We start from the raw sequence: 22,368 nt of genomic DNA, 5'->3' as shown, positions 1-22,368 counted from the left end.
TGGAGAAGCAGATTGTCACGGGGTGATGCAAGATAACGTTAGCACGGTGTGCGCGTTGCTCTCCTGGTCTCTGAGAGCGTTCAGACTGAGTGGAGTCTGACAGTTTGGAACCCTCGTGGTGGGGCATGTAAAGCCATGAAGTGGCAGTTGTGAACCATAGCGTTGAGAAGTAGCAGAAGCATTGTTCTCACGGAAGGGAGACTAGTGTTCTCTCTCATCATTTCAGAACCCCAAACTGCAAAAGCCGATTTCTGCATACAATTTCTGGAGGGGAATTCAGACTTGTGATGACGGAATCTGGCATAGATTAAAACCAAAACTGGCATCTGTAGAACCAGATTTATAAGACCATTTGAACGAATACAGAGATGGAAGTAGTAGTCTGAGTATACGATGCTTTAGCTATATTGCTCAATTAAGAAAACCAAGGCCTTGACCTCAGAGTTCAGGCAGAGCTTACTGCTGAGTTTCACCAACAGTGGTTTGTGTTATCTGGGGGAATAGCTTGGTTTTTTCCTTGATTACTAACCTTGCCATGTAGCAACATCCAGCTGGGATGATGTTCTATGGTAAAATCCACACTGTCACCACTAACATTCAATTTTGAAAAAAGATCCATGTAAAATACTGGGATAGTGCAGAAACATACTTGGCAACAAGTAGCTGAAGCTAAGAAATTCAGAAAATTGCCCAAAGCGCCCTGTTGCATGATGCTGCTGGGTTCAGTGGGTATGTGGTACCAGTGTCTGAGCCTGGAAAAGCTGTGGCACTAAACTGCAGATGTGGGCTTTGTACAAGGCCTGCTTAACATTTTTAAGATGGGTTCTTCTGCTGATCAAATTGTGCGGGTAAAGAAGTCGTCTTCCAAAATTCCCCACGCTCCCACGACGTGTCTGGAGTTTCCCTGTAGTACGGCCCAGTTGCTGTGAGCAGTAACTAGTCGGTGTGAGGTGGTGGAAGGATGCATGCACCTGAACACCTGCGCTGGTGGAACGTGTTGCAGTGTGAGACAGGGCAGACTTCCTCACCATGTTACTAGTACTTGCCTTTTGAATTAATGAACCGGCTGGGATGTTGGCCAGTACTTGAGATGTAATGGAGAAATAGTCTTTAGGCACGAATGAACTGAGGTGCAAGGTTGGGTCAAGCATTGGGAGTCTGGGGTTCAGTCGATTGCACGTATCCTCAAAGCAGCACTTCCACAAAGTTCCCAGCAGTCTGTTAAGTGGCCGTAATACTTTATGTTACGTTTACTTGTTGTAATACATTATCATTTAACTTGTGCTTGATGCTGTCTTGTGTATTCAGATGCAGCTGGAGACGACAATGTGTTTATACACCTCATCTCTTCAGCAGCACTGGGGTATGGATAAAGAGCATCTGTCTCTTCTGGGGACCTTGAGACTGAGGTAACTCACTTCTAGTAGGAACAGGTTGGGGATTTCACTGTGTGTTGAAAATGGTACTAGCCTCTGGAAAAGAAGGTTGTCCGGTGGAGGAAGGCAGTAGGAGTTTAGCTGGTGCCTCTTTTCGCCCTTCTTTCCATTTCTAGAGCAGCTTCTCTGCCCCTCTCCAGAGCTGCGTGGTACCTGCCCGGGCAGTGATGATCTGAGCACGCATTTTGATGCCATGACAAAAGGCTGGCCAACGCGATTTTTAAATGACTGTACAATTCATGGGAAGAACTTGGGCTCATTCTGAGATGACCAAAACCAGACCAAGGGAAACCTCTGGGTTTGGTCCCTGAGAATTTTGAAGGACATAGATAGCGGTTTCATTTATCCTGTAAGAGCATTATGCCTGGGTTGGTAGCTTTTGTTCACTGCAGCAATAGCAATAAACTCCTCTCATGGTTTTGTCCCACCCACGGCTTGCACTGGCACCTGACCAGAGCTAAGATGATAATACGTATTTATTTCTATGAAAAAGTGAAATTCAGAATTCTATTCATCACTCGAGTGTATTAATAGTTACTATTTATTTTGATGTTCCCTGCTAGTAAAAATTTTTACGGCTGCCCCATTTTGGAGTTAAAAATAGTGACTGTGTATTATTTTGACTTGTTTCCTGTGGGTCCAGTTACATTTTCTTAAACTGTTAACATCTGATCTCTACTTCACCCAATATGTAAGAGATACAGGTATGTTGGTTGATAATGGAGTTAACTTGGACTTGTTCTTTTAGAGGTATTGTCAGAATCTGGCCCAGCGCATTTCGTTCTTGGTGTTGTACTAAGCTGAAAGTTTGTAGGTTTTAATAACACTTTTATTTGTAAACTCTAACAACTGCAGTTTCATACTTGACAACGTTCATAACGAATATACATCAAAAGACACTTTGGTCCAAAGAGGTTCATAGAAAAGTGCACATCAGTTCTCACAGCTTAATAATATCTCTTTTCAAGTCAAACTGTTTGAAAGGCTATTCCAAGGCACAGGAGAGTCATAAAATGTTCTTTTTTTTTTTTTTTAAATAGATGAATATATCATCTTGTACGTACAGAAGGTAGATAAAAGTAATTTCACTAGAAAGATATGTCATCATAGCTCTTCTTCCTATGCATACGGTTACTTCCCATTTTCCAGCGAAATGCTTGGGGTGTCTGACTGGAGTGACTCACGTAGTGCTTTTCTACACTTGTCTGATCTGCATCATCCTCTGTAGAATGCAAACAGCGATGAATCTCACTGAAAGTGGGCTTGTGCCCCCTTTTTAAAATGAAACACAGATGCGCTGGATGCTTTTTGCCTTAAAACGTTTTCTTCTTTTTCTTTTGTGAAAAACAATAATGGTTAAAAGCAAGATAAGGGTAGAGAAAAGGCAGCAGGCAAAGAATATTAATGGCTTCTTCTGAGAAATGAACAAGCAGAAGCTACACTGCTTTTCTTGGCTGGAAGGATCGCAGGCTGAATGGTCAGCAGGAAAGCCGTTGTTGCTTATCAGGTTATTGTAAAATTTTATGGAAGGCTTTCCTTTTGAATCTGAAGTGAAGAATCCAAATCTGGGTTTAGATTTTTCTTCAGTGAGCTTAAATGCATAGTAGCCTTTAATCTTGACTTTATCAATGTAGTATGCTGGGAAGGGAGAAAAAAAGAGAAACAAATGTTGTTAATAAAATCTTGCATGACCTGACCTGCAAGCCTTCTGGTAAGGAGTTCAGATTTCAAATGATTAATCTATCAATTTAAAAGGCATAATAGCATCATAGAATATTTATTTATACTTACTGCTTCTAACAATACTCAGGTCCCACTGTCTTCATTCAGTAGAAAGAGTGCATCATTGTTTTTAAAAAAAAAGTTAGAATTTGGGAATTTTCTGGACCTACTCCATGAAAGCTGGATTTGAACAGGGTTAGAGCTGGGAGCTTGCTTTTCTGGGAGAAGCCAGATGCTGCTCTTTCAGCTGTGGTGACTCCCATCTGTGCCATGAGAGGAGCTTTCTGAAAATTCCTGCCCTCCTCCAAACCCAGCTGCTCAGCCCCGCAGCACGCATGACTGTACGTTATGCTGCTGCACCCAAGTGCTGGGTGAGAATAATGAAATCATAAATAGCAGGCCTTGGTGAGTAAGCATCTCTCCAACTGATGCGTAAGCAGACAGCATAGCCGGGGACGTGACCCACATTAAGCAAGAACGTTGTAAGTGGGGAGGGGTCTTTCTGAGAGTGCTATAAAGTATTGTGCTATCTGAAAATTAAAATGGAATACCACGATGAGCGCCCTTTAAACAGCCTTTTCCTTTAATAACTTATTGTTCTTTTATTTGTGAAACTAGGACAGAAAATAAACCAGCAAATGCTTGTTAATCCTCTCGTAATTGAGAAAGAGCTAAGCACTGGAGGGGGAAAGCTCTGTTTCTTGCTGGTGCCTAAAAGTAATCTGAAGCTATGCTTAGCCATGATTAAGAGCCATCTCACTTTTTACACAGCCAGCTCCTAGAGAGGAGAAACCAGGACACGCAGACTATGTCTGGGGACCGATGCCTTGGAAGAGCTTTTAGATGTCCCACATCCTGACCAGGGAACTCGCTAGTGCATGCCAGCAGGGAACAGTGATGCAGGGAAGTATTTTAGTTCCTGTTTTGGCTGTATGTTTCAGGTATCGAGGCCTTTCTGGCATCCTGTGGCTTGCTGCTTTCCCTCTGATGTTTGGTTGGAGGAAGAGGAATGGGAGGCGTAAGGTGCCTGCAGCATCTCTCATACAATAAGCTATGCTTATTGCTGAAGATCATTGCCTTGAACATTTTTGTCCTCTACTTCCATAATTAAATTTTTCTCGAAAGTGAAGAACTACATTTCTGTAGGTGCACAGGAGAAAGCCAGTAGTGGAACGGGAACTAGAGTTTACCTCTCCCTTCACAAGCAGCTCCTTAAAAATCTGGTGACCTGCCGTATTTCTCTTGTTATGTCCCTCCACATCTCCTTGGACTTGTTTGTGCTTTCCTGCCCAATGACTCTAGTTCAGCAAGCAAGGAAGGAGTCTCACACCTTTCTTTGTACAGCAGAAATTAGAGTTGTCTCTTGGGAGTTGTTGGTCTGAAGTGCCATCTCCTACTAACTTCTGAATATCTACTCTGCTGTATATGCATGCCCAGATGGCTTCTCACACGGTTTAAACTGGAAGCAGCCATGGCTGCGTTTCACATGAGGGGCTTGACGCCATTGACTGCTTTGTGTTGTACCTGCCCTGAGCATGCCTGCAGAATCAGGCCCCTCAGGAGGCTGAATGCTGCTGGCCGGTTCCTGCATCTCAACTGGAGCTGCTTCTCTATCTGGGGCAAGTCTTAGGTGCTTGCTTAAGGAATGCCTGTGCCACACAAACAGCTCTGGGGAACTTGAATCTATCATACACTCACCTTTTAAAACCTCTTGTACGTATTCTCCTAAGTAATATTTTCGAAGTTCATCGTTGTCTAAGGACTGGTCATCTATTCCGTTTGCTGTGATGTAAATGTCGATGTCACCATAGGTTTTTTTAATCCACCTGAGAACTTTGCGCACTCCCCAGGGCACCACTGCCAGGCGGGAAGGGGAGCTCAGGCAGGTGATATCCTGCAGAAACTGGATGTCACGATCACATTCATACTGGCTCCCATTCTGAGGTTCGTGAATTACAAATCTGGTGGTGAAATGATTCAGCGCATAAAAGTCAGCCGCACCTTTGACAAGCTGCTTTTCCTCACTTGTGAAAGATGGCAACAAAGAGTAGGAGAGGCCTTTTCTGTTTTTAAAGCCAATGTATTCCCTCATAGAAGCTGGATAGTCCCCGGTCTTAAATATGGGATCAGCAAACCAGCCTATTTCAAACTGAAGGAACCTGCTGGCAGCTCTTGTGTGAGAATCAAAGTAGGGGTTGGCAGGCTCAGCCCAGTCCGAATGCAGAGACAGGGACACTTTGCCATACTGAAAGGACCGGTACTGCTCGTTATAGATTTTCCAGGCCATGGCATGTGCTATTAATAAATTGTGTGCCGCCCGATATGTATCGTTGCTGCTCCTATTATAGACGTTGCTTAGGCGATTAGGCTCGTTTATGGTAATCCAAAGTTTAACCAAATCACCAAGTTCCCGAAAACATAAGTCTGCGTAGTCTTGAAAAGCGTAGGCAGTAGACCGGTTCAACCAACCTCCCGCCTGCAGCAAAGGACCTGGCAGGCCCAGGTAGGCGTGAGTTGGATAATATAAGGTGACCATGGACTGAACATTGAGCTTCAGTACTTCACTAATTATGCATCTGTAATACCTAAGAACCTGCCTGTTGACCACTGACAAATCTCCATTGGGTAAAATTAGTGACCAGTCAAGTGCAAATCTGTAATGGGTGACTTTCATTTTTTCCAGGAGGTCAAGTTGCTTTTTAATACTGACAAAATCTGTGCACTGTGCTGGTCGGGTTTTTAGCTTCACCCCTTTAACTTTGTGCAGCAGCCCATCTCCCGTGACGTTCCAGAGGTACAGGCTGGAATCGCAGAACTGCGGTGAGGAAGCCACGGATTCTGCCTGTGAAAATAAAACAGATATGTTACAACAGGGTTTGATTAACTGAAAAAGCTCATAGTGTGCATTTCTGCCTGTTTTTGGGTGTAGGAGGGGTGCTGGATGTCAGGAGGTCCCGCTCACATGCTCTGAGGGGAAGAGGATAACTGACTTGCCTATACAGGCTTTGTCTGTGCTAGCGGTCATCTTACCCATTCTGTTCCTTCATCTATGGAAAACATTAAAATTGCACTCTCCTTTCTATTCAGCTACACACGGCATTTGCCCTGCCACCGGCCCGCACGACACACATTTTCACACAGATGCGTCTCCCGGATGGAGTTCACTCTGTGGTCATGCAAACAGCAGCTCTCAGGCAGCTGGCAGGAGAGCAGGGCGGCAGGAACAAGCACTGGGGATGTACGAGGCAGGCACGGATTATTCTGGCACTGCTGCTGAGATCAACCTTGTGAAATTGTGGTATCGTGTTGCCCTCATCTTACTGGTAGTCCTTCTGCCTGTGCAAACATCTGACACAAACAGCTTGCAGCATTTGGTTATATCTTCACTATGTTCTACTAGTTAACAAGGTTCTGTGCAGCACAAAATTTTTTTTTTCTATTCCATTTTTTTAAACTACTTTTTGTAGGATTTGGAATACAGTATAGTGAAGTTGAAAATATTTAGACTAAATGTGATTTTTTTAAAGAAAATGGACTTTTCTATGCTGTATATTAACAAAATAATATAGAAGCTTTACTTTTTTTTTCCCCTATGGTTGTCAGTGACTAGGTTAAATTATGGAGTTGTGTTATTTTTTGAGGCTGATCTTGGTCATTAGACTGTCTTTCTGTATGCGACAACAAAAAAAAGAGTATTCCAGCACTGGCCATACATATGGTTAGCTTATCTACCGAATTTAACATAGAAATAGATACTGTAGAAACCAGCTTGGGAAAAAAGGTGGTAAGATCTGTTCTCAAACAGCAGCTCAGATGGTAAAGGCCATGTGTGCTGATGTTGGTTCTCATCGCCTGTGCTGTAAGTCTTTTCAAAGAATGGCTTGCTACCCACTTGACTAAGTGGCCCTTAGAGCCAGGCTCAAGCCAGGAACCTGTTTCTGCCTTGGTCAGTAGCTTTAAATGACACCTTGAGCCTGCAGGTAGCTCTGCTGCCACCAGTGTAACCACCTTGTCCCTGCCCTGTGCCACCCGCTCTGTCGCGCTGTCGTAGGCATCCCTACGGCCACCCTGCGAACTGGATTGGGAAACTCCCCTGGTTGAAAAATAACCCAGGAACAATCGGTTGGGGTCAGCTTCTTGGACTGAAATTTCCCGATCTGACCTGCTGCAGGGATTTGCAAGCAGAGGGAAGGCGAGGGAGGGCCAGCCTTGGGAGGGCTTCCTGCAGCAGGGTCTGCTGCTGCAGGAGCACTCAGCACTCACCCAGAAACCTGTAAAGTACATAAAATTGAACCGATGCAGTTTTATCTAGGCTTAACCTCTGTTTGCAGTGTGCATTGGAATTCCTGAATGCAAGGTGCCATACACAGTCATTTATTCACAAAGTAATGTTGCTGATTGCTCTGCCTCCGGCGGTCTTCCCAATATTTTACGCTTACCTTGAGAACAGACTCGGTGACACCCCAGGAGAAGTCACAGGAGAACTGAGCTTGCAAGCTTGGGGTAGAATCCCTTGGGAAGAAGCCGTTTTCTTGTATGATTTGTTTATAGTAAAGTGCAGATGACTTGGGAATCCTTTCCTTTTTTTTGCTTTTGAAATCTACATAAAATAATCCACGCCTGATGTTGTAAGCATGCTGCCATTCAAAGCCATCAAGGAGTGACCAGGCCGTGTAACCAAACACATCTATGTTGTCATATTTAATAGCTGTGTAAGAGAAAGTAACATCCATGAGTCTTATATTTAGGACTCGAACATATATAAGGGATATTTGTGAGAAAGGTCTATTCACTTTGAAAATCTTCAGGGTTTTCTCAACACTCATAGGGTTATTGGCCTGTTGTAATTCATTGCAAAACTGTGACAGACATTGTATATCTTAGTCTATATTCACTGGAAAAATACAGACATCACTAGTTCCTTAAGAAATTAAATTACTGTAGGATGCTGTATTTCTGCTCTGAGCAAACATGAAATATTGCATGACACTCACATTTTAAGTTGCACTTGATGATTTTCAGGTAATACATGCCAACAAAATTAGAGAATACGACTGAAAAATAAGGGTGCAACAGTTGATGTAGTTTGTGACTTTGTTGTGAAGCTAAAACTCTCTACCTTTATTTGAAAGATCTCTGCAAGCTCTGACATTTAGGAATGTCTATTCAGCTTCTAAACTGAAAAATTAAATGTGTTGGTACGGGACACGCAGTGACTTTAGAAGAAGCTGGGCTGGTCAACCCACAGACTGCAGTGCTTGATTTATTCGCAGAACGGGGGCAGCACATGCATGTTTCTTCAGGCTATCCTGATGTCCCTCCACCTTGCAAAGGAGTATACATACAATCTTTTACACATAATATACAAGACAGATGACAAAATGACTGCTTTCTCAGATATGGAACCCGATTCACCAGGAAGGGCAGCAGAACTTCCAAAGCAGCGTCTCGCTGAACAGCACGAACGTTTGTTATCCGCTTAGGGCATGTGCCAGCTGGCAGCCTGGAACAATAAGTCCAAACTCCGTGCTCAGCCAGGTTAGCTACCTGTCGCCAGCTTTAAGCTAGGCAATAACGCAGGGTATCTCCTCACTTAACCTCACAAGGGTTGGAATATCAAGGGCAAAGCATTGACCAAGTGGGGTTACTGAGGATTTTGACACAGACAGATGGAAAGCCGTATTTTACCTGTAATCCACCAAGAGTAAGGCAAGGAATAAAGATGAAGTATTCTGATTTAAAGCTCTATTCTCGACCAACATTGCTCTGCCTTATTTCCTCAGGACATTTCACTCTGCATAATTTTATATTTCCACTGAACTTCTTTGCATGAGTTTCACCATGCTGCAACTTCAGCAGCATGAACAAGAACTTAATTCTTGTGGTCAGAAGAGTTAATATTTAGGTGGGTGACAGGCAGCGATCCTGTGGATCGGTGTGAGAGTACGTTTGTAGCGTTGTCTGCAGTGACAGCAAACGGAGAGGGCAGAAACAGAAGTCAGGATCCTCACTGAATGTCAGAGTGGGGATGAGAAAATCCTCCTAAAAACCAAGGGAATGGCCGCAGGCAGGAACAAGGGGCTGAAGGCAGGAGAGGTCAGCAGTTAATTACACTCCCTGTGTCACCAGAGGTGACATCCACAGAAGGAGATCTCAAGGCATTTCTTTGCTATAGGTGGAGCCTTGGAGTCCTTCTGCAGAAGCGGGAGTTTCAGTACTGACAGGTGTATGTATATCATAACTGGGGTCGGTTCACTGCAACGGTGAAGCTATACATCACATATTTTTGTGACTCAGCACTCTTAAGTCCCAGACCTACAGCGCAAAGTTTTACAGCGCAAAGTTTTACAGCACTTTTCTTGAACACACACGCAGAGTATAGCTCCTTGCAGCCTGCTAGGTGTTTTCTTAACAGCCACCATCCCATCACAATTTGGCCTATAGAAATGATGTTTTGAGGTTAACATAATCTAATTTATTTTGTTGCAAACAGCAAATTTATACCCAACTTCTCTGTAAGTGAAATATGTTCCTGATCTGACAAATTAAAGTTTGCTTCCCCCCCAAAAAAAAGCATTAGCTAAGAGGTAATCCTGTATTTTAAGGCAGAGGTTAAGTATCTGCATACATAAAAATGCAGACAACAACTCTTGAGAAGTAGTTATTGGCTGAACATTGACCAGGTATGTCAGAAGCATGAATCCACAGATGATTATTACAGCCAGGTCTGCTATAAAGGATTCAAAAAAAGAACACACTATGGATTTTCTTCTGTAGGTGTCCAGAAATCTACCTGTTCCACATGTCCAAATCCAGGCCTGCATCTAGACTTTCCTGCTGCATCACCGCAGTATTTAAAATATCATAAACCAAATACTGGAATGTAACCTCCTTAAAATCTGGAAAAAGCCGGACACATCGCATAGTTGCACTATGTTAAGTTTACAGTTTGAACCAACTTTAAATATATCTGGATAATCTTAATCTGGAGCTTAATTACATTTGTTGGTGATACAGCACTTCCTGACTAGGTGTCAGAGTAAATGACTACTCATGTTTTCCCTTTTCTGAGGATAAGAAAGGTTTTTGTGAAGGGATGCGAGCTGTCCCATCACTGCAGCGTGGCACCAGCAGCGGGGCAGCCTGCTGGGAGGATGGCTCTCAGGACCAGCAGCTGTCCCACTCCCAGCGCCGAGCCTACAAACTGGGTGAGGGGGAAAAGAAATGCTGGGTTTTGCAGAGGCTTTAGATACTAACTGCTTATATTTCACACAAAATTAATCTTTTGCCTTCAGAGAGCACCCCTCTACACTGGCTTTATGAAGGGCAAATACCAAGATCAAAAGTGTGTTATTAAAACATATTATCTCTGTTTGGCATGCAGTAATTCTGAAGGATTGCCCCTCTCCTGCAGATTTCCTTCGCGCATTTTACATTGGAGTAGGACCCCAGCATGGCAATGACAGTCTGTAGTCGTGGTCTCATTCTCCAGCTGTCAAGGTATGCACTTGCATAAAGGTTTTACAGTTGGGCTGCCAGCAGTGAAAAGTGATATCCAGCAGATTTGTTTTCATTAATTTCTGACTCAGTTTTGTACGTTTTTAGTTTTAAAATCCAACACAGATGTTGGACTTTAGTTTTCTGGGACAGGGACTATGGGTTTTTCTGTGTTTGTACAATACCTAGCACCAGTAGATCCTGATCCATGACTTGTACTCATGCAGTATAAATAATTAATAATTAACTTAGTTGTTATCATCTCTTTTACAAAAACTATTAAATCATTACAGAGCTAAATATCAAATGATCTTAAAAAGCTCTCCAAAAATCCAACAACTAACTTGTGTACAAACCTTGTAAAACCTTATTAATGAAGTTTTTCATCATGTAGATGGCTGTGGTGTCATCTGTTTCCACATGGCTGTCAGTAAACCAGCCATTCTCTGCAATCAAGATTCGAGGACTGTTGTATTCCAGTTTAATCCAGTTCAGTACTTCCCTCAAATTGAGTGACAAGTTTTGTCCCATTTTTGGCAGAGTGTTTGGAGGTTTAAAGTTATTAGGCCCAAATGAAAATGCAAAGAAGTCAGCTGTTCCATTTATGTAGTTTTTTTCATCCTCAGTAAAGCGTGGCAAAAACGAGAATTCATTTTTCAGTTCTTCTGGATAATCGCCATTCCCATGGATGGGTTTAGCAAACCATCCAAGTACTCTCTCCATAGACTGCTGACACCTAGAAATGTCCAAAGCATCTTCCGATTTGTTAGGTTCGATCCAGTGGGATCCCAGTACTATGGATATCATCCCCTTCTGATACGGTTGAAAGTGGTTTTTGTAGTTATGCCAAACCTTTGCATGAGCCTGATGAGAGAAAAATAGCATTAAACTGTAACTCTCCAATAAATCTCTGTGTGCATCAGCAGCTAGACAGGCAGGTGGCTTGCCTCTGATTCACTGCAGACTTCTATGGAAATATTAACAAACAGTTCAAGCATGCTAATTACCCTGCACAGTTGTAATGGGCAATTGGTGTTATACTGCAAGGTACCTCAAGATGATGGTAATTCTCCGTATCTCATGTGCACTGTTCCTATGACACACCAGGGCTGTGGCTTTTTGCCTTTTAATGTAGGTCTAAATTTCATGAGAGGTCCCAGCAGGGACGTGAATGGCTGTTACACGGACACTTTGGGACTAAACAGCTGTTTATGGTAGGATTTGAACTCCATGATCTAGACAGTCCCATCTAGGTCTTTCTTTGTCAAGCAGAGACAGCTTGAAGGGTTAAAATTTTAAACCATCCTTACAATTGTTCCATAAATTATGCATCTAGATGTTTCTGTTGTCGGTGTTGGCTCTGTGCTACTAACTGCTCTGTGCTTATGGGGGTTACCTGCATTTACTCTGATCAAACCACGTTCACCCCATCCCTCTTCTTGGGATACAGTTCCATTGTTTTAGCCTGGCCTCATAATAAGAGTTAAGTGTTCAACTTTTGGTATTTGCACAGTCCCTGAATGTAAAAACTTGGAGAAAGGACCCAGCTGCAAAGTTTGAACCCAAACGTCAAGTTTCACAGTTCTATGAGAGGATTTTGATCCAGGATTTTAGTTCATTTCTTCTTTGAAGCTGCTATAATAATATTTTTTCTGACAGTACATGCAACAGCACATAATGAAGCTTATTCAAGTATAGAGCAACAACGCTTTGGTTTTAAAAGGAATTTGGCAGGAGTATCTCATCAGATCTATTTGGTATGGCATGTTTTAGTATTCAGAATGGGCCAAATACTGACTTCCCTAGGACAGACAGAAGTTTTGCTATATTCATGTTAGTGACAATGAAAGGATACTTTATATCACATCTTAATTCCATTTTTCTGATTATCTTCATGTTTTAGAAAGCTTAACATTGTCACACACCAGACTTACCTTCAAACGTCATGATGTTAATTACTTAAATAAGAGAATACAGCAGACAAAATTTACACACAAAAAAGGAATACGTGGGAGACTGAGGAACCACTAGCATTGTCAGAGTCCCATAGGAAAAGGGGAGAGCTAGGGTGTCAGAGAAGGGAGACTCTGGATCGCGGCATGAATCATCCACACCAGAGGATCCGACACAGGGGAGGGGAGCTGACCTCTCCCAGCTGAGGAGCTGTCAAGTAACTCAGAGTTTACCTTATTCCTGAAGTGTGGCTTTATACTCTTAAGCTGGAAGGAAAATAACTGTTTGCACCCAGAAAAAACGTTGAGAAGCATTGTGAAACAGAGTGCCGAGTTAGACTGTCATCATTACCAAGCCAAACAGCATTGCTTACCTTTGACAATAATTTCAGTTAATTTATCTAGAAACACACAGCCTTGACAGTTTAAGAAAACAAAAGACCTGATGTCAGGTGGATATTTGGTTAAGCTAGGGAGTATCGAAGAATTACAGTTTGTGAAATTTTGTGTGTCAGTTGTTTATGGTTTCTAAGGTCACGCTCGTAACGTTTGTTCAAGGTCTGTCTCTGAAAATACTGATAAAGTAACTTTAACCTTTGAAATGCAGCTTCTGTAGCTGAAAAGAGAAGTCAGCAAAATTGCACTCATGAAGCAAACTGCAAGATACAGCTAAAATATTACAATATGGATTTCTTACCAGTCTCATCAGAAGATTTAAGTGGCCAGTGCCATCCCCCAGTTACCCTCCCTGTCCTCTCCCAAAGGTCCCTCCAGCCCAGGGGGGCTGCTTAGGCCAGGCTTGCTTTGTTCTCTGCCTCTAGTGATTTCTCACCTGGTGAGTATATTTTTTCCCCCAGACACAGGCTGCTAACACCACTGGTTAATCAAAGGTATATGATTGCATTGGCTCACCAAGAAAAACCCCATTGAAGTCAGCTGTATCATGCACAGTGCCAAGCAGCACGACAATAGCAGCAGGTAAATCTTAGCAACCTCACTTTTCTAGGTGAAGTGAAGAAAGACAGCTTTGCCAATAAAACAACTAATTAGAACGCAGTATTGCCAGGTAAAAGACAATCAGCAACAACTCCTTGTATTCATACGTACCTTAGAGAGGTTGATTAGAAGAAAGTAAAGTTACAACTAAAAATATTGTCTACCGTAAAGAATACAGCCACAGGTATAATTCTACGGCAGTAGACATCAAGTACAAATAACTACGCTTATATGAGTCAAGATAGGGTCCCCCTACACAAATTCCTATGTGTCACTGATGTCTCTTAATTCTGAGGGTTAACCTTATCGAAAAAAAGTCACTCTGTCTTTAGTGAGGGTTTTTACAGGTGTAGTAGAGACAATAGCATTTGCTTGCCTACAATTCTGTTTTGAGTTGTTAATTACCTGTAAAGCAGCTTAACATTCTCAGATGCAAGGTGTTCGCTAAGGGCCAACTATTGTTGATGGAATCAACTGATTAATATAATTTGCTTTGTAAGACCACGTATGAAACAAACATCAATTTAAAAGCTGCATCATACATCAAACACACTATTTGGAGTAAATCTTCACTAATCTTTTTTCAGTTACAGTTTAATCCCTAATCTTTCACTTTCCTTGTTAGATCAAGGACAAATGTCAAGGCTAAGTACACAGTGAAAGCAGGATCAATGTTGTGTATTTATTCTAGATACATATGACACATTAATTTCAGCGTATTTTCCTGGTATTAATATAGAGATCATTCTATAGACTTGAAAGTCACAGAAAGTGGTAAGTCAGTATTAACCCTGTAAAAAGGCTAGATAAGTAAATTTAATAAAATCAAGACAACAGTGTTGTTCTCCTCTCTTCTTGAACTATTCTCATACTCCTTCAAACTCTGATCCTGTAATTTATCATGTATGTAGGCAAAGAGCTTGTTATGGAAAGACCAATACTTTCAAATTCTTAAGATATGTTAAAGTCAAGCAATTCTCCTTGAATGCCTCAGCAATGAGCACACAAAACAATCTCAGAAGTATACACAGTTATTTTAGTGTGCTGGAAAGCAAGAACATTTAGGAAAACTAGAATTACAAAAATACTAACAAAAGGATTCTGACTTTGTGTTTAATTGTTTGTTTTTTAAACCACGAAAAGCTAGAATAGAGAGTCTGATGATGATGGAAGAAGGGCAGGTCTGCGTGGCTTATTTGGAGAGTATATTTCAGTTCAAGGCCCTTTTGGTCTGTGGTAAAGATGCCATGTAGTCAGTAGAGCTAAAGCCCTTATTTTGCAAACTGACTCTGAAGCTCAGTCCTTGTGAAGGACAAAAGGACTCTTCAGATGTAGGCAACTAAATTTCCAAGAGGCTGGTTTGAAGGACTGAGGCTTTACTATCAAATTTGTTGCATGCTAACCATCTGGCATTTGGACTGTGTTTTTCCTGATGATTTCCAGTAAGTGCAAGAAAGCTAACCTGAAAATAACAGGTCATACAAAAAAAGTGTGAATCAGTGCTGAATTTTACATCATCACTGATGACTACTACTCCTCTTCCAGCAAAGACATGTACAAGCATAGACAATTCTGCTGTCCACCCTAGAGCCGTACTTGATGGAGACAGATTTCCCTCCTCCTGCAAGAAATCTGGGCACTGGTGTAGCTTCATCTTTCTAGATCCTGAGGAAATTAGGCCCCTTTGGAGGAAGGGAAGAAAGTGTCTCGTTGGATGTAGAGATAATAATTATTCCCCATTCGTTCAGCAGAAATTTGTTTTTAAGGAGAATGAGCTTTGGGACTTCTCTGGACATGCTCATCCAAAGATCCCAAAGGCAGCAGTGTCCACAGAGAGATCCTGGCTTAGTGCGAGCTACCGAAGAGCTGGGAGTAACGCAGCTGGGCACAGAGATGAACCTAATCTGTGACAGATCTATATGGAGACACCATGTTTGAAAGGGCATTTATTGCCTTTTCCCAGTATGTGGTTACGAAGGTGTGTCCACAAAGAAAGTTTTTAGGGAGATCTTACTCTGATGGTTTTCTCCTGGGCTTTTGTGGCAGATGGAAAGGAGTGTGAATGATCCTTCACGGGGTGGAATGGGGTGGGTGGGTGGAAAAAAAGCCCCTTTCTGCCTGTTACATAGCAAAGGCAGAACTGCCCTGAGGGCATTGATACAGAGGACAGAAAGAAGACAGCTTGGTCTGCAGTTTGTGATCATTACAAACCTTAATCTAAGTATAAAAGAACATAGCTAGATCCAGAGAAAATGGTAGTAATATATCAGGTATACATTTCATTTAGCTCCAGGCACAATGATTCATCTGCTTTATATGTTCTTGATTCTTGTCAGATTTGTTTACTGTTAAATCAAATAAATCCATCTAATTTTTCTGTGTGCAGTTTTTTTCTTCTCTGCCTCAGTGTAACAGCTGCCTCAGGAGCAAGCTCACAGTTTTTGTATCTTCTTTGATGTGTCTTTCAAATGCTGCATGGCAAGTTAACATGCTGTCATTAATTCTTTTCCGATATTGCTTTTGTGAAGTACAGTCTCCTTTAATGAAGAAAGGAGATACCCTTTTGACAGCCACTCTCCATCTGGTATAAGCTTCCACATGCTCCTCATGTTAGTGGTAATGATCATAAAACTGAGTAGAGATTTATCTAAGTGGGCCCCTTAGCAATTTATAATTGATAAGCATCAAACTTCAAATTTCCTATTCATTTCCACGTGAGTTGTATCAGGTTCTTTAAAATGATCAGTGGTAATCATTACCCTCTGTGTATCAAAAACATACATAGTAACAAGCAAACATGTTTTTTGAAAAGAAATTTTGAGTTCCTCTTCTGTGGATTATTTTCCCCACGTGGATCTCCTGTTATCCTGCTTAGAAGCCTTTTCTTCTGCATCCAGCAGCCCTCGTTATGGGTCTCGAATAGCAAGACCCATGTCAAAGGCACGACTGTCTCTTAAGTAGCTGTGTCTGGGGCATTCCCTTAAAAGGGTGCAAGGCACATAAAGAAAGCACAGGTAGTAGGTGACACAGCATCTGCAATGCCTTGTGCTCGCCAACACTGTGGGGCTCTGGGACTTGATGAAGACAGATCAATCCTACTTTTGTTGAAAAGCCTTAGTAAGGTCATTATCTACCTAATTAACCTACCCGAATTCATTCACGGAAGCAGATCATTTTTTAATCAGTTCTAAAATTCATGGACTTCTTCCTTATGCCAGACAATTATTTGAGTTTTAAGATGTTGAATTTCTTTAGTCTACTATTTAGTCTTTAGTCTACTAAAATTCATAGTTTAAGAGAAATTTCTTCAGTCCTCTTCTAGAGACGCAAAAATCTGCAGCAACTTTCAGACTGTTCTTACAATAAAATACTCCAAAGTTCAAAAAAGCAGAGGTTTATGGTTTATTGTATTGTTTTTGTGATTCTATGAAACAGCTTCAGTTTATGATTGATATATCACATAAAAGCCCTCCTTTATATAAATGGTGATTAGATCTCACAACACCGCAACTGCAACAGTGCACCGGTAAATGAAACTAAAAGTAGGATGCATGAGAGCGCCTCATTTACAGTTTATCCAAAGGTACTACAAAAAGGCTTGAGAATGATTTATTCCGCAATTTGCTGTGTAACAGAGTGGTGGCCAGATTAATTTCTTTTGAGCATTACAGACCTGTTTTTCCCACTCCATGTATTTCACAGGTGGACCCGGTCATGTGCATGGAGAATACTGTCTTTCAACAGCCTGTCCAAAATTGTCCGAAAACGAAGGCCTGCTATGGACAGGAATGTGGCTCTTCCTAAAGCCCGTGGCATAAATGGGAATCTTTTCAACTGCTTTAATAGGATTTGCCTCACACTGTCAAAACGTGACAGTTTTGTTGGTTTTTGTTTTTTGGGAGGGCATTTTGGTTTGCAGTGGTAAATCCGAAGGTAGCTATGATACAATGTCTGAGAAAGAGATTTGCATATACCAGTCCTGAAAGAAAAAGCCATGTGAAATCTCTTTAAAGAGAGAGTTTTATGTTTCCTGCCTCTCAAAGGGGAGACATTTCACAACACATGAATCCTGATTATGCATCAATACATTATGTTAATATGATACTGTTAACAATACTAAAGAAATTTAACATTTAGATACCCACAAAAATCTTTGAGAAAGATCCTGGCTAGTTGGCTTGAAACATATAATACCACCTATGACTTCTGTGGAATGACTGGCTTTAATTACATTTTATTAAGGAAAAAAAAAAAGATTTTTATACATAGAAGAAGAGTTGACTCATGTCGACTGATTCCTCAAGAGCTTCCATTGCACCTCCAACCCCAAACATCAAACTCCAGTTCCTCAAAGACATTACTACAAATTTGAAATTCTTCATGAGACCTAAGATCTTCAGAAATTTTACAGTGCCAAAGGAGAGAACTGCTAATACATTGGGTAATGTTCATGGGGCTCTAAGAAAGCTACAACATGAAAATAAATTCTGCCCCAAAATTATAAAATACTAGTTAATAGATTGTGTGTTGCTGAAAGTCTCATTAACTCTTTCATGGACGTGATTTATTTTATACTTGGATTCACAGACTTTAAAACTTCTAGTTTTAAAACTAGAACCAACTATCAGATCAAGTCTGAGAGTTACATAATATTGAGCAAGGAACTTATGTCAGTAATTTCTATACCAGACCCAGCTGTGCTTGGCTTCCTGGAACACCCAATTGATTCTTCAGCAGAGGTACTGCTCCCCATGTGTGTGTGCTGCTTACACAGAACTTACAGGGTGGGAAAACGCAGAGACTGCCTAGTTGGTACCCCAATTGTGATTGTGCCACTCAGAAATGAAGGCAAGAAATGCTACAAACTTACGTTGTATCTGTTACATGTATTATATCAAATATATTTTATATAGCACTTGAAAATAAAAAGAATGATTGAGCATCAGTTCTCTTTGAGATGCTTCACAAATCTCTATAGTTAAATCATGCTTGTGCTAAGTCTGAAATCAGATAGCAACTCAGGCTGCTTGATGACTTTTCTATGTGTGAAACTTCTGCTGACTGCAGGGCAAATCTTCTGAAAAAGGAAGTTCTGCAGGTTCAAGCCCAGAAGCAAATACTATAAACAGAAATGGTCAGTTGCAGAATATTTTTAACTAGTCCGGCAATTAATTTTTTTCCCACATGCTTCTTTCTGTAGGGCAAATACATTCTGATTTATTTGTTGATTACTTCTATAATGTATGGTAGGTAGTAGAAAAATTCTGTTTGTGACAGTAGGAATAGTTTGAGCAGAGGGGAGTTACACTAGCTGCTCTATCAAACAGAGACAAGATAGTGAGCTGCTCTGTGAAGTACTTTGAGCACTACAGATGAAAAAAATTCTGTATTCATATTGTTAATTCTTATCTTAAACTGCTGCTATTGGAAATTGTTTTAAATTATAGCAAGAGAAAATAAGAATATAAGCTCCTATGCACAGGAACGAGGTACTCTGTAGAATGAAATTAATAATCTAGCAGAGGAGATGCTGTAAATTCTGTAATGTTGTTGACAATACCACGAACAACATCTGCACTTCTTCCTTTAAAAAATATGACCCACTTCAGACTTCTCTTTTTGTCCTTCCCAAAGAAAGAATGCCATGAACTTAGGACCCAGTACTGCAGCTGCTGAAGCTGATCATGGGATCAAGCCTTTTGGATGTGTAATTCTGTACAAGACAGATGATAAATTAAAATGACATAAAAATGAAAATGCTGAAAACATCATGGAAATAATGTAATTTTGAAACTCTCAAATACTGAAGCGGACATTTGTTTTCTTCCAAACCCAAGAACTGCTGACCCTGCTAGTTCAGCAATAAACATTTTGCAGTGTGATCTCACTGAGCTAGAACTAATCATCTTTACATTACATAATATATTGCTAGTGGAATTGATCCAATATGTAAATACAAATAAATTTCATTTTAAACTAATAGAACAGTCCTTCCAGTGTAGCTGAACGAAAGGTCATGTCAGTGTGTTTAACTAAGAGGAAAGGGTAAAGAAGGAAAATTATACTCTTTAATAGCCAGATTTTGTAGGCAAAACCTGGTTTAAATAAACAAGCACTTTAAAACAAATAATTACTGAGTCAGCTGTCGTGACAACAACAATAAAATCAACATGAGGATTAAAAAAAAATACTGCCTTAGCTAAGGGTTATTTCTTGGTGTTTTCACATTCCATGATTTCTTTTTTAAACATTGATTACATGATTGATTCCTCTCATCATTTCCCATGGCAGTGCAAGATCAGTTTGTAAAATCTTACTATACTTTACCTTGATCAAATTGTGTCCTACGGAATAGACGGTTGTTATTTTCCCTCTCTCTCCAGGAGCATGAATACCTGTGCCATACCCATGCCAAGCAACTAAGTACGGATTGTGGATTGTAATCCAATACTTTACACGATCCCCAAAGTTCTGGAAGCAAAAGGTGGCATAGTCGTTGAAGATATCAATCACTGATTCGTTTTTCCATCCCCCATATTCTTCTTGCAGCATCAAGGGCAGGTCCCAGTGGTACAGCGTAACCACGGGGTCAATATTTCTGTAGAGCAGAGAGTCAATCAGGGTGTTATAATACTGGAGTCCTTTTTCATTGGGAGCTGCTACCACTCCAGCGGGAAAAAGCCTTGACCATGAAATTGAAAACTGGTAAAAAGTAACTCCCAAAAAATCCAGAGCAGACAAATCTTTGTCCAACAGGGTGTAACTGTCACTGGAGGCATCTGTGCTGTCAGCATCCCTGAACTCCGAGTGGATGAAGTGGTCCCAGACGGAGGAGCCTTTCCCATCCTTCCTCCAGCTGCCTTCCACCTGGAAAGCCCCTGTCCCTACACCCCAGAGAAACTCTTTGGGGAAACTGTCATACAAAAACATCTGTGTTTCACTCACGGGGCTGAAATGGGTGTCCTTTTTCCACACAGATCTTCCCTCTCCAGCAAGCCCAGTAACTATCCTTACGAAAACCAATGTCCAAAAAGCAACAGCTCTCTCCAGTCGTCGGCCACACATGATGCTGGTTTATAGCGCCAGTGTTAAAAGTCAGATTTCTTTCACAGATGGTGAAAAAAATCCATTCATTTGCTGGAGTCCCCACTGTGCACACTGTCTTCATTTGCAACGAACTGCCGGAGTGTCTTATCAAAGTTTCACTAAAGCCTTGTAATCATAGGAGCCCTGTCAATGATTAGCCTGAACTGTGAAACCTAGAATGGGTCAGAGAACGGCATGATTTTTCGGGAGGTGGCCTCTGCATGCCCACTGAGACACCCAGGTGGCTTCTCACTGCAGGAAAATAGGTTGCCTGAACAACATAAATGCTAGCAACTAATTTATTTAAAGCTCAATAATTTGGACGGGAGAATATAGGTGACAGAAGGTGCTAAGAAGCTTTATTCCTCATGCAGCTGTATTTTAAGGAAACATGGCAGAAATACAATTCAGACTACATAGTCTTCAATAAAAAGCTGATTTATCCAGTCCGTGTAATTGAATCGCTGGAAGGGCAGTGTGTCATTCCTCAGTCCTGCCATGCTCAAACATCCTACTTCTGCTAAAAAAATCTCTCTGGAATCAGAAATTTTGTTGTGGACAAGAGATACACACACATCCCACTAATTATATAAAAACGTAAAGCAAGTCAGTATTTCTTTCAAACACATGCACCTGTTTTTCTATCCAATATAGAAGTCTGCTGTACAGCTCTACGTACAGCAGCAGTACAAAATTAACAGGGGTCTGTTCCAGTCCTTAAGCAATTTCGCTGGATTTCTTCAAATAAACACAATTAGCAAAAGTAATTAGCCCCAAAAGATGCTGTTTCAGTATTGACTAATTTAACAGCCTTGGTGTACACAGCTCGGGCATCAGTACAGCAAATACATTACAGAGCAATTATGCAATATAATTTAACCTTTTAACATATTTCAAATTACAGCAAAACTACATGTGCTGAGATACAGTCAATTTACTCAACACAGTAAGACTGATGCCTGTCATTTTTGCTTTTCTTGAGGTACAGTAATGCAAAGTGTATCCAGATGTGGACCACAGTTGCTGAAGAGATTTGCGGCACATGACAGCAGTGTGAAGTACCTTTACATGCGAGAAAGCGATGCGCTGAAATCTGGGCATGGGAACAACTTGTCGCCTAAGTACAGCACTCTGCTGGGATGAACTCGCCCTGCTGGCACGCAGGAATGGAAGTCCAGACGGACTGCGGGGCTGCTGCCGCCTTACTGCTCCTGCTGCCTGTGAGAGCGGGCTCGCAGCATTGCACAATGCCCTTGAGACATACCTTCAGCTTAACGATAAAGCTGATTAATCAGTAGAGGACGGAAGACATTTTATTTGTTTTGTTTTATGATAAATAACAAAACCTCACTGCATGTTTTTAAGCATTTCTCTGCAGCGCCTTTACAAGAAACAGTTTCACCACAGACGAAGAAGAAAGCTCCCACTGACACCTTCTGCACTGCAGATCCCCGCTGGTGTGGTAGCTGTGCATCTAACATGAGTCTGTCCCACATAACAAACCCAGCAGTCCCTCAGCCACCTGAAGGAACCGATCCACGCCTCTCAGCCAAGATCCTACCGCAGGCAGCTTGGGAAAGGGAGGAGCAGATAGGGGCTATACCAAGTTGGTCTACGGTATATACTGACACGTGCCTTTTTTAATCTATGGAATAGCATTTTAAAATGCTGATTTTGAT

At 41.4% G+C, this 22,368-nt stretch overlaps 1 protein-coding gene across 2 annotated transcripts; it reads right to left on the bottom strand.

The window, feature by feature from the left end:
• Positions 1-473: 473 nt before the first annotated feature.
• On the bottom strand, positions 474-20,803 carry KLB (klotho beta). Of its 2 annotated transcripts, XM_075420711.1 has the most exons (6): positions 20,687-20,803; positions 19,931-20,655; positions 11,012-11,519; positions 7,598-7,866; positions 4,857-6,000; positions 474-3,074 (listed from the first exon to the last, which is right to left on the bottom strand). In XM_075420711.1, exons 1-6 carry the CDS (start codon positions 20,769-20,771, stop codon positions 2,713-2,715), a joined length of 3,093 nt encoding a protein of 1,030 aa, XP_075276826.1. In that variant the 5' UTR covers positions 20,772-20,803; the 3' UTR covers positions 474-2,712. The 2 variants fall into 2 exon arrangements, with proteins under 2 accessions (XP_075276826.1, XP_075276825.1); XM_075420710.1 differs by having other exon boundaries at positions 476-3,074; positions 19,931-20,759.
• Between the last annotated feature and the right edge of the window lie 1,565 nt (positions 20,804-22,368).

This window comes from Opisthocomus hoazin, chromosome 5, assembly GCF_030867145.1.
Source record: "Opisthocomus hoazin isolate bOpiHoa1 chromosome 5, bOpiHoa1.hap1, whole genome shotgun sequence".
Lineage (NCBI taxonomy): Eukaryota > Metazoa > Chordata > Aves > Opisthocomiformes > Opisthocomidae > Opisthocomus > Opisthocomus hoazin.
This window is presented reverse-complemented; position numbering and strand designations above follow the sequence as displayed.